Source organism: Hordeum vulgare, chromosome 3H (assembly GCF_904849725.1).
Source record: "Hordeum vulgare subsp. vulgare chromosome 3H, MorexV3_pseudomolecules_assembly, whole genome shotgun sequence".
Classification (NCBI taxonomy): domain Eukaryota; kingdom Viridiplantae; phylum Streptophyta; class Magnoliopsida; order Poales; family Poaceae; genus Hordeum; species Hordeum vulgare.
In genome coordinates this window covers 223,974,465-223,986,952 of record NC_058520.1, presented here as the reverse complement: position 1 = coordinate 223,986,952, position 12,488 = coordinate 223,974,465, and the positions used below count along the sequence as shown (strand labels likewise).

Genomic DNA, 12,488 nt, shown 5'->3' with positions numbered 1-12,488 from the left:
TCACTAAGTGGAAGCATATATATAACGCGGTTGATGTAGTGGAACATCTTCACAATTCAAATCGCAGCCCGTCCCGCGATCTCATCACGATCCGTCTCGCGATCCCATCACGATCCATCCCGAGCTAGTGCCGAACGTACGGCACCTCCGCATTCAGCACACGTACAGCTCGATGACGACCTCCACCTTCTTGATCCAGCAAGAGGGGGTGGAGAGGTAGATGATTTCTCCAGCACGGTGGCATGGTGGTGGTGGTGGTGATGCTATTCCAGCAGGGCTTCGCCTAAGCACCGCTGAAACTAGAGGAGAAACAGATCTAGAGAGAGAGGGCAGCACGTGGATGTTTTCTGTTGTGTCTAAAACCCTCAAAACCCATAGTATATATAGGAGGAGAGGAGGGAGAGGGTTGCGCCCTAGGGCAGCCCTTTCTTCCCTTGCGCAAAGGAGAGAGGAGGAGTCCTACTCCAATCCTATTTGGAGTACGATTCCTCCTTCCCACTTGGAAACTCTTTTCACCTTGTGTTTTTCCTTCTCAAACCTTATGGGACTTAGTGGGAACTTATTACAACCCATTAGGGACTGGTTTATCTCTTCCCACTACCCATGAGGCCCCTTGGGGCGTGACACCCCTCCCGATGGTCCCCGGCACCCCTCCCGACACTCCAGATACACTACCGATGAGCCCGAAACTTTTCTCGTGACCAAAACAGGACATCCTATATATCAATCTTTACCTCCGAACCATTCCGGAGATCCTCGTGATGTCCTGGTTATCATCCGGGACTCCAAACAACCTTTGGTCACCAACACCTATAACTCAACTATATCGAAACGTCACTGAACCCAAAGTGTGCGGACTGTGCGGGTTCAAGAACTATGCACACATGACATGAGACACTCCCCGGTCAATAACCAATAGCGGGACCTGGATGTCCATATTGGCTCCTACATATCCTACGAAGATCTCTATCGGTTGAACCTCTATGTCAAGGATTGAGTTAATCCCGTATGATGTTCCCTTTGTCCTTCGGTATGTTACTTGCCAGAGATTCGATCGTCGGTATCTCTATACCTAGTTCAATCTCGTTATCGTCAAGTCTCTTTACTCGTTCCGTCCCGTAACTAAATCCTTAGTCACATTGCTTGCAAGGCTTGTTGTGATGTTATATTACCCAGTGGGCCCCGAGATACCTCTCCGTCACACGGAGTGACAGATCCCAGTCTTGATCCATGCCAACCCAACATACACCTTTAGAGATACCTGTAGAGCACCTTTACAGTAACCCGGTAACTTTGCGATGTTTGATACACACAAGGTATTCCTCCGGTGTCCGGGAGTTGCATGATCTCATGGTCATAAGAACAGATACATTGACATGCAGAAAAACAGTAGCAATAAACTGACACGATCATATGCTACGTTTATAGTTTGGGTCTTGTCCATCACATCATTCTCCTAATGATGTGATCCCGTTATCAAGTGACAACACTTGCCTATGGCGAGGAAACCTTGACCATCTTTGATCAACGAGCTAGTCAACTAGAGGCTCACTAGGGACAGTGTGTTGTCTATGAATCCACATATGTATTTGAGGTTCCAATCAATACAATTCAAGCATGGATAATAAACAATTATCATGAACAAGTAAATATAATAATAACCAATTTATTATTGCCTCTAGGGCATATTTCCAATAGGAAGAACCGGAGTTTGGAGAAGGGTTCGTCGAGGACGAGCATGCGATCTAGGACGCTTCTCGGACAAAATGCCTCTAGGTTACGGCAGATGGCATGGGTTCAGGTTATCCTCCAAGTTATCCGCATTCACTAGTATCTTGGTGTGGCGGACTTCGAGGCCATATTATGTAATTACTTGGCCCTCATGGCCTTATATTTATCAGACGTTATGTATGGATGTAAGACTGTTGTTATTCAGTATCTGTGTGTTAATTGAGCATTGATCCCTGAGATCACTGTACACGTGCATTCGGCGATCTCGACTTACAAGTCGCGGTGCCCACAACCATACTTATAATTTTAGTCACCATCATATTAACCAATGCCAAATATCAATTACAATTCATCTCGAAAACAGATAAGTGAAGCAAAAGAGTTCTAATATTTTAACAGAACTATTGCAATGCTCTACTAAGTGTAAGCGAAGCAAAACAGTAATTCTATAATTATAAACACAACTATCCAACATGCATATTAAAATTTTAAGAATATAATAGAGTATTACATTAAATATGATGACATGAAGTAGACGATATATTGTCTTTACCCTACGTTCTAAGGACAACGGTGCAATCATTTTTTATTCACAGTGGCAACAATACAATACAAACCCTTTTCAATTTCTTTCACTTTAGGAGATTACTTACAAGATTAACCCCAACTACATGAGAACTCCCTCTTGAAGATCGTCCACCAAATTTGGCTAAACAAAGACAAATAGATCAGAGATCATAGTGCATAGTGCTCCTATAAAGGATGCTGGAGTACCAATCTCCTAGGGGCTTTGATGAGCACTCACATCGATGGCTCCTTGGCATGCTCCCAATCGTCAGATCTCCATGGCCGGCTCACACCTAGCTGGCTTTCTTCGGGGATCCATGATGTATTGGTGTTGGATCAAGAAGGGACGTTTAGAGGGGGGTGAATATACTACTTCGCATACTAAAGCCCTACCATTTTCCTAATTTTATTTGTTGGCAATTTTTAGCAATTCTAGCAAGTCTAGTACACACTACACATGCAAGTCAACGAGTATGGCAGCGGAAAGTAAAGACATGCACATAAAAGTAAGGAGTGGAGATAGGAAGATCAAACACAAAGATGACGCGAAGATTTTTGTCGTGGTTCTGATAGGTGGTGCTATCGTACGTCCATGTTGATGGAGACTTCTGCCCACATGGGGTAACGGCCGTGCGAGTCCATGGAGTGCTCCACCCACAAGGGGACCACGAAGAAACAACCTTGTCTATTCCACCATGACTTACTTCCATGAAGGACTAGCCTCACTCGTGGTAGATCTTCATGAAGTACGCGATCTCCTTGCCCTTACAAACTTCTTAGTTCAACTCCACATGAAGTTGTAGGCTCCCAAGCGATACCTAACCAATCCAGGAGACACAACTATCCAAAAGGTAACATATGTGGTATGGATGATGAACTCCTTGCTCTTGTGCTTCCAGAGATAGTCTCCTCAACACTCAATCACTCTCTCGGAGGTTTGGCTTGGTATAAGAGATTTATTGGGTGGAAAGCAACTTGGGGAGGCTAGAAATCAAGATTCATATGGTTAGAGTGGAATATCTTGATCTCAACACATGAGTAGGTGGTTCTCTCTTAGGAAAGGGATGGGGCAAGTGTTGGCTTGTTATAGGTTCTCTCTTGGCGAATGAGAGGAAGGTGGATGGGTATATATAGCCATTTGCAAAAATCCACCAGTTATAATATTATTGGCCAACACAGTGGAACCGAAGTAAAACCTCGGTTAAAACGACAAGTCCAAAATGTGGCAAGTTTCGGCGTTTCGGTCAGACCAATATATAGAACTCGGTGAGGCCGATTTTGGCTGGCCAAGGCAGTCACACACACTCAGTGGCACCTATTTGTAAAACTCGGAGATTATGACTTTTACCACACACACACACACCAGGGAGTTTGTCACTGATTTTTGGAAGGACCAAAATGGAACTTGGTATCACCAAGAGATTAGGGTTGGCTTTGGATTCTGTCTAGGGTAAAACTCGGTAGGACCGAATGGGAAATATTTGTGGTACCGAATTTAGGCTTTGAGGTTTGGAGAGAGTATTTGTGGGAGAATGCATGAGGGTTTTTGGTGTCTAACTCTAAGTACTTAAGCAACCAGATCATCATAGATACCTCATCCCCTTTTAATAGTATTGGCTTTCCTATGGACTCAAATGTGATTTCTCACAAAATGCAAAATGTGCAGTTTTCAAGCTTGATGCATTGCCAATCCTATTCTCCTCCTTCCTTGGGGCTTCTCCTCACATTCCCAGCTAGCAATCTCTTGGACTGATTTTGAAACACTAGGTAGAACCATTAGTACACAAGATAATGTATTCTCTCATGAATTATTAAAACCACCCAGGGAGCATATGTGCTTTCAATCTCCCCTTTTTGGTAATTGATGACAACATACAATCAAAGTTCCAATTTAAAATACGCAGTGATACATGATAGATTTCATGGGCATATGACTAGTACAAGCTCCCCCTAAATATGTGCAATCCCCTTTAAGGAATAGTTGCTTTGGAATTCATGAGTGCACACATATAGTAGAGAGGAAATGACAAGTCATATGTTCCTTGGCTATATGCGTCAGATAGATAAGAATGAAGAATCTCCATGTGACGCCCCCGATTTTGATCATCCGCTAATCATACACGCAATGCGTATGACTAAGATTAGGGACTCACGGGATGATATCACAACACAACCCTAGACACAAATAAAACTCATACATGCTTCATATTACAAGCGAGGGGTCTCGAGGGCTCGAATACATAAGCTCAGAAACACACGAGTCAGCGGAAGAAAATATATCTGAGTGCAGACATAAAACAAGTTAATCCCTTAGAGAAGCATGGCACAAAAAATACATAGATCGAACAAGGCGAGGCCTCCTGCCTAGGAACCTCCTAAACTACTCAGAAGTCTCCATGTAGTAGTAGGCACCGTCGGGGTAGTGGTCGTTGTCGGTGGGATATGCCATCTCCTGGGCTCCATCATCTGGTCGCGGCAATTGTATCAAGAGGAAAAGAGGGAGCAAATAAACGGTGAGTACTCATCCAAAGTACTCGCAAGACTGACGTCCGAACTATGCTATGTATGCATCGGTATCAAAGGATTGGGGTTATATCTGGACTGATTGCAGTAATGTAAGAATAGAGAGAAGGGACTACTCCTATCAAAGACTAGCATCTTCAGTGTCTTGCAGCATTAGAAGAGAGTAGAGAAATAACACATATATAGTCATATTGTTGAAGCAAATTTTAATTTAGTCACGCCCAGAGATTCTTCCTCGACTCTGAGTGAGAAAAAACCTCGGGGCCAAACATTCCAGTTAAGTCAGATTTCTAGTTGTATTAGATCGGGATACAATTCCAAGTCGTCCTGTAACCATAGACATGGCTATTCCAATAGTTAATTTTCATCCCTGCAGGGCTGCACCAAATTACCCAACACGCTTGATCAATTCGGGCTGGACACACTTTACTCGATCATGTCGGGCCTCGAAAAATCAACACGTCGTAGCCCTACCTAGGCTCAACAGAGAGGCCAACCCGTCGACCTAAATCCTAAGCACACACGGGTCATGGGCCCATCACCCTTTGCACTCCTACATGATGTGTGGGTAGCTGAGGTCAGTTCTACCACCTCTTGTACAAGAACAATGCTTACCCAGACCACTCGGGCGCACGCCGCTCCATTGCTGACGTCTAAAGAACTTCAGTTGGTACTACGACATCGAGTACCATAACTTCTCCGACATGAAGGTTAGTGTGAAAAGGTCAACGAACAACTTAGATCAAATAGCCAAATCCGATTAGCATTTTTAATTAACACTACGGCGACGATCAGCAATCCCCGATATGTGGTCCCGTCACCCCGTCTGGAGGATGTGTGGTAAGGGCCAAGAATGCCCGACCACGCATCGTCACATCCACGCGGGAATCCACCCGCAACACACCTTTCACCATGTTCCCATTAGTAAGGTCAAGTAACCATGTGGTTGTAACATCAAAAGGATCCAAGGTATCACCCTCGATGGATTTCGAAGGATGTAACTCTCAAGGTGACCAGGAGAAATCACCCTCGATGGTTCATGCTTGAGGGGTTGCACGACAGAGTGGTTATTGGAGGTGGTGAAGGAGGAATCACCCTCCGTAAACCACCGCCAGTTAAATACACTACAAAGCTAACATCAGGAGTACATAATGAGGTGTCACCATCGATACTCGATAGTAGCTATGCAGTGTCGTACAACAAGGGGGTGTGAGTGATGTGACAGGTCTTGGCTCGTCGATCAGTTGATGTAGTCTTCGACAATATAGTGGGGGCAACTAGCACTAAGGGGTCAATGGGGGGTCACTTATCCACATATACTAAGCATTTAATGTGCAGTAGAGTATAATAGCAGTGTATCAAAAACAGGCTATGCATCAGAGTAGGAGCTATCTACAACAATTGCAAAATCTAATGCAAGCATGAGGGGGGAAAGAATGGGCGTTATAGGAATGATCAAGGGGGGTTGCTTGCGTGGTTGCCTTGCTGAAAAAGACGGGTCGTCGACGATGTAGTTGTACTCACGGTCAACAGCAGTCTTGGGGTCTATCGTAGCATCGAGGTCTACCAGAAAAGAAGTAATAGAGGGGGAATAAATAAATAATGGAGCAATCAAATGCAACACAAATTCCATGGCACGACAAGATGTGTGGGTGACAAGCCCTTATGCATTCCTAAGCATATTAAAATAAGGTTCCCGGCTCTAGGTATTTTTCGACAGATGATCCTCATGCAAAAAGTCCATGGTCATTATGTTAGAGGGTGTGACACTTACGTGGATAGCATATTCAGATTCGTTATATATATATATATATATGTATATATATATATATATATATGTATATATATATATATATATATATATATATATATATATATTTTCATCTGAATTACGGTTTATTTTCTATGAATTTCCAAAGTTTTATACATTTTTTGAATTTTTGTATTTAGTTTAATCTGAATTGACCAAGTCAATTTCCTAATAAATAGTCAGGTGTGGCCCACATGTCATAGGATTAGATATTTTCAATGTAATCTCGCATTTAAATTTAACCATGGGTCCACATGTCACACACACATTAGACTAACTATAAACAACTAGACTATAATCTAACTAAGCTAATTAGCACTGACTAATTAGTAGAGAGTAGCACACCGGCCACACACACAGCACACACACGGGCTACAAACACAAAGACACACACATGGGGGCTGGACACACACGAGCTCCACACACCACACAGGGAGTCAGGGACATCCATCCATGGCCAGCCGCAAGCAGCAACATAGAACGGTAGCAATAGCAAGCTTCAGCAGTTGTGGCTATGTCCGGCAGCAGTAGACAGCAGTAGCAGTAGTGAGCAGAAGAGCAACAAGCAGTGGCAACAGTGGCAAGGAGCAGCGGAGCAGTAGTAGTAACGGAGGCGAGCATGAGCGGGCGGGCACGGGCGCTGTGGTAGTAGAGCAGCGGGAGGGCTGCTGTTGGCTACGGGCGAGCGCAGGCCGGCAAGTGTCCAAGGGCGCAGTCGAGCATGCAGGGTCGTGCGGGAGCGCAGCCTCCTGATCGCAGGTACGGCTAGGGGCACGGCGAGCGAAGCTCCGGCCGAGCTCGGTCGTGGCTGTTTATGGTGTTTACGGCGACGGATTCGGCTAGGAAAAGGGGGGATCCGAGGGAGATGCTCACCAGGAGCTCGATGGCAAGGTCGGAAAGGCCGGGGATGGCACAGAGCAGCGGGGAACGGCGACGAACAACGGCGATGTACGCGATGGAAACATCCTCAATGGCATGCGTATGAGGCGGCCCCGCTCGACTTGATGCCCGGGATGGAAGAAGTAGACGATGGCTGTCCTCCTCGACGTGCTGGTCCGACGAGGGACGGCGGTGCCACGAGATCGACGACGAGCGTGGCGACAGCGACTCGGGCTCGAGTGGAAACGGCGAGGGCAAGCGAGGGCGGGGAGAAGTGTGGACTAGGGTTTCCGGGGGAGTGCGGGGTAGTGCTCTTAACCTCCACGGAGGCCGCCGGATGGCCGGTGCGTGGCCTATGGCCATGGCGGGTAGCCTCCACCCCATGTGCCACCACTGTAACGGAGGTAGGAGGAGAGGTTGCGGTGGTGGGCTGGTCCTCCCATTGTAATTACACTAGCAAAAAGTCCATGCGTTGCCACGGAAGAAAAAAACATAATTTTTAATGATGGTGACCATATTATGTTCAAATATCATTGTTTGATTTTTAAATTTTGTGCACAAATGCAAGAAATTGTTTCTTCCTTTAAACTTATTCACAAGTTGAAGCAATCTTTACCTTTTTAAAAAATATATATCATGGTTGTCAAAAATATTGATAACTCAAAGATTTATTCTGAATTTCAATAATTGTTTTTCAAAAACATACAATAATAATCCGATCCATCAAACAGTTAATTCTTCAAAATTCAAACAAGTATATTGTCACAAAGACTTAGAAGCATTAATGTTTAACTACATACATTAGATCTTTGGTGAACAATTCTACAAATATGGAAACAACTTTAAAATCAAGAACATTTTTTACAATTTACAAACATTTACTAAAAATCGTGACTATTTTTTATATTTCGAACAGGTTTAAATATTTTCTTTTGAATTGGTGACCAATTCAAGAAAAGACAAACATATTTTTTTATGTTGGAGGATTTTATTTTAAATTAACAAACATTTTTTTGAAATGCATGAAGTTTTTCTGAATAAACAAACATTCTTATAAATCAGTAATATATTTATTAAATTCATGGACATTGTTTTAGATTTTGCAAAAAAAAAAAATCCGGCGCTTTCTTTGAATCCTATTTTTAATTCAAAATAAAAATTCGTCAGCATTTTAAGTCAAAATTCCTATTTTTTAATATCAAAAGTTTTTGTAATTCTAAATTATTTAAATTTCAAATAAACAAGGGTCCATATGAAGGCTGGGAGCCAAACGTAATTTCTGGCAAACCACATAAGTAAAAATACTGAATCGGGAAGCTTTCACTTTTTCCTTTTTTTGACTTTTTTCACTATCTCTAATGAGGATTTACCGTTGAAGGAACACTCGAAATATCTCTAGGTCACTTATCTCGGTCATTAGTTCTGTTTTGACCGACCACGTCACCCCTCAGCGCGAACAGCCGCGAAGCCTATTCCTCCCCCAAATTTTTTGGGAAGTGCTCCGTGCGAGCGTCCGGTCAAAATTTTCGACAGGACGCACACGGATCGGTCGATTCGTCAGCTGCGCGTGATGATGGGAATATATACCTAGGATAGGGTCACATGCTTGACGTGAATGTCCTATCCAAGGTACCTCATTATTAGACCAAAGGTCATATAGAAGATTACGACTGGATGGACATGGCACCTAAAGAGTCACTCGGTACGCAAACATTCAGACTATATTCTCATCCACTCGACGACCTGTATCCACTCGGAAGGATTCGAGTCGACATCGAAGACCAGAAGTCATCTACGAAGGCCAACGGACATACGTTCAGCCAATGGTGTTTAGTAGCATTTATTACTTGCATACGTTATTAGTAACGTACACCTTTAAACCTCATTGATCGGACCCTTAGATGCTGAGGCCTTGATGAGGGGTAGCGCACTCTATATAAGCCACCCTCCCCTCTGACACAAGGGTTCGCACCCCCTGTATTACACAATCCACACTGCAAGAGCTCCCGAGCACTGAGACGTACGACTATTACCTTCAAGAGAGGGGCCTCAATTCATACATCTTGTGTACAAGCTTGCCATAGCTAGGACTCTGCCATCTCCATTCGTACCCTACTCCTCTACTGTCAGGTTCATTCCCACGACAGTTGGCGCCCACCGTGGGGCAGGCGTCTAAGCGATTTCCGGCAAGTTTGCATTTTTCACTCTTCGTCATGTCTTCCGGCGACGATTCGTTCATGGGTGGTGAGATCCGTTTCGGCGCCCTCATCTTCGTCGCCGACGACTCGGCATGGGTTCAGGAAGCGCCACTCAACATCGAGGCTCTCCCAATCCGTGGAGCAATGCACTTCCGTGCAAGCTCCTTCGGCGTACTCCTTCGGCAGTCGTCGACTCCCCTGTCGGTTCTTCACTCCGTTGTTCGTCATCGCAAGCGATCCGGTCGCTCTCGACTCCACCGATGGGTGAAGCACGCAGTGGCTCGCCAGGCGTCATCTCCGTCGACTCCTCAGGTTGCAACCATAGAGTCTGATGTGCCCCTTCGGGACCCTATCCACTCGGCGTCAGATCAGTCTGACGCTCCCTCCGAGTGCGAGAGCTGCAACCCAGCAACGGAGGTCTTCATGGCGGGCTCCGCGGAGAGCCCACCTGGGTTCGGTCGCGGCGAGTGTCACGGGAACAATCCTGACATTAGAAAGGTGTAGGATAACGGAGCATGATCTATCGAGACGCAAATGGGTGACACGGTGGTTTTAGCGAGTTCGGGCCTCTCACGGTGGAGATAAAAACCCTACGTCTCGTGCTCCAAAGAGGCTTTGTTTTATCTGTCATGGACATGAGTTACACAGTATATTTGACAGAGGAGAGAACGGATCTCCTAGCTAAGTTCTGTGACTAGAGAGAGCCAAAGCTCCAGGAGAAGAATGAGCCCGCATGGGGAGAGGAAGCTAGTCCTTGAGCTATGTGGTTGGGGTGGCTTATATAGAGTGTGTCACCCCCTCACCTCCTATGTTACAAGATGGAGCATTAGTGCCATGATGACAGCCCACTACGAAACCTCCACTATGAGTATGATGCTTCGACTGCCTTGTTGGTCTTCGCATATCTGAGTGAGACATATGGCCGATTGGTTTACCGTCGTCCGAGTGGATAGTATGTATGTATTTTTATGGGCCCACCTCATGTGTGGACCCCATACTATTTCGACCCTTCATGGGCCTACCCATTTTGTGTATCCCCAATAGCGAGCACGAGGTCAGCGAACTGTCGCCTGGACGCGGTTGTCGTCGTCCTCCAACTGCCAGTCGACGTCAGCGACATCTCTTCTCAGGCGGTAATCAGGACAATACTCAGGTATATCATACTGCGGTACTTAATGTCGCAGCAGCAGCTAAGATAGCAGAGGAAGGTAGAGGCTTTGAGCAGATTCGCACTTTCCTTCAAGCAGCAGAGGAGCAGAACTCAGTTGTATCACAGTCGCTCAATACATTACACAGTAATTCAGCAAGAGCAGATACAATCTGTTCAGTTTACAGTCCAGGTTCACCCCAGCGTCGCACAGATGGGGGCCACCGAGAGTATCAGCATCGAGACCAGGGTCGGAACCAGTTTCCCCCGCGTTATCACCATGATGACCACCGTCGAGTGCATTCTCCTCCGCGGAGCGGCTCGTATGTGTCCCGACACTACGATGACCGGCGCCCGTTCGATGACAAGAAGAATCCCGGATTTGATGCGAGAGATGTACTTGCATAGAGAAGGATCGACAGAGGCAGAGCCTACAGAGATGGTCTCTATAGAGATCACCCGAGTGGAAGTGGTACCGCAGTTTCCTGTCCCGAGTGTTTCAGCAGAGCAATTCGCTCTGCCGATATTCCCCCTAACTTCAAGTTGGCGGCTGGGGTCAGCAAGTTCACAGGAGATTCCAAGCCCGAAATGTGGCTGGATGATTATCGAGTTGCAGTACTGATTGGCGGCGGCAACAACAACGTTGCGATGAAGCACTTGCCCTTGATGTTGGATGGTTCGGCCCGTGCATGGCTGAATCAGCTGGCACCTTCAATCATAATAATGTTGGGCACATTTGGCCAGAGTGTTCACCAAGACCTTCGAGGGCACTTGGAAGCGCCCTGCCGGCCTTTCTGAGTTACAACATTCCGTACAGAAGCCGAGTGAGTCCTTGCGTGATTACATCCAACGCTGGACCACTCTCCACCACAAAGTGGAGAATGTTACCGAGCACCAAGCAGTCTGTGCCTTCAAGGCATGTGTCAGGTACCGAGAGTCATATCTGAAGTTTGGTTGGTCAGGCGACATGTGAATGAGAAAAATGATGGAAATAACCACCCGTTGTGCAAACGAGGAAGAAAAAGACCGCCTCTGTAGAGGCAAAGGTAAAGCAGTCGACAACATTCATGCCAATTCCAGTCAAAAGCAAAAGCGAGAGGTTGAAAACGCTACACTAGCAGAAGCAGCCGCTCTAGCGACGGGAAAATTCAAGGGAAAGTCCAAGGCACCATTCCCCCAAAGAAGTCCAAGATGCAGTCGGATGTTTTGGATCAGCCATGTGTATTTCACATGAAAAAAGATGAAGAGGGCAATCTGATATTGCCAAAGCATACCAATCGGCAGTGCCGACTGTTAATCCAAGAGTTCAAGGAAGGTCAGTCGAGTGGAAAAGACCCTGAAGAAGAGAATGATGAAGAAAAAGATGAATTCCCCAAATTCAAAGCAACTCTGGTGAGTTTTGCTGACGTAGAGAGCAAAAGTCGACTCAAAGTCATCAATAGAGAAGTCAACATGGCAGTACCTTCCACCCCAACGTACCTAAAGTGGTCGCAGACCACCATCACGTTTGATTAGTCGGACCATTCAGCTGTTGTTCCGACTCCAGGTCGCCAGGCTCTGGTGGTCGACCTAGTTGTTGAGGGTGTTCGGCTTCGTAAAGTCTTCATGGATGTAGGAAGCGGACTGAATATCT

General features: G+C 45.7%; 1 protein-coding gene across 1 annotated transcript; it reads right to left on the bottom strand.

Moving 5' to 3' along the window:
* Window positions 1-4,591: 4,591 nt before the first annotated feature.
* On the bottom strand, window positions 4,592-8,058 carry LOC123439823. Its single transcript, XM_045116481.1, has 2 exons — window positions 7,505-8,058; window positions 4,592-4,764 (listed from the first exon to the last, which is right to left on the bottom strand). Exons 1-2 carry the CDS (start codon window positions 7,892-7,894, stop codon window positions 4,663-4,665), a joined length of 492 nt encoding a protein of 163 aa, XP_044972416.1. The 5' UTR covers window positions 7,895-8,058; the 3' UTR covers window positions 4,592-4,662.
* Window positions 8,059-12,488: the final 4,430 nt, after the last annotated feature.

Excerpts from the sequence above, each read along its gene's own strand:
- LOC123439823 (XM_045116481.1), bottom strand. The coding sequence starts at position 7,894 with ATGGGGTGGAGGCTACCCGCCATGGCCATAGGCCACGCACCGGCCATC. Across the intron at positions 4,765-7,504 it reads ACCTTGCCATCGAGCTCCTG|ATGATGGAGCCCAGGAGATG; the intron begins GTGAGCATCTCC and ends TGCCGCGACCAG.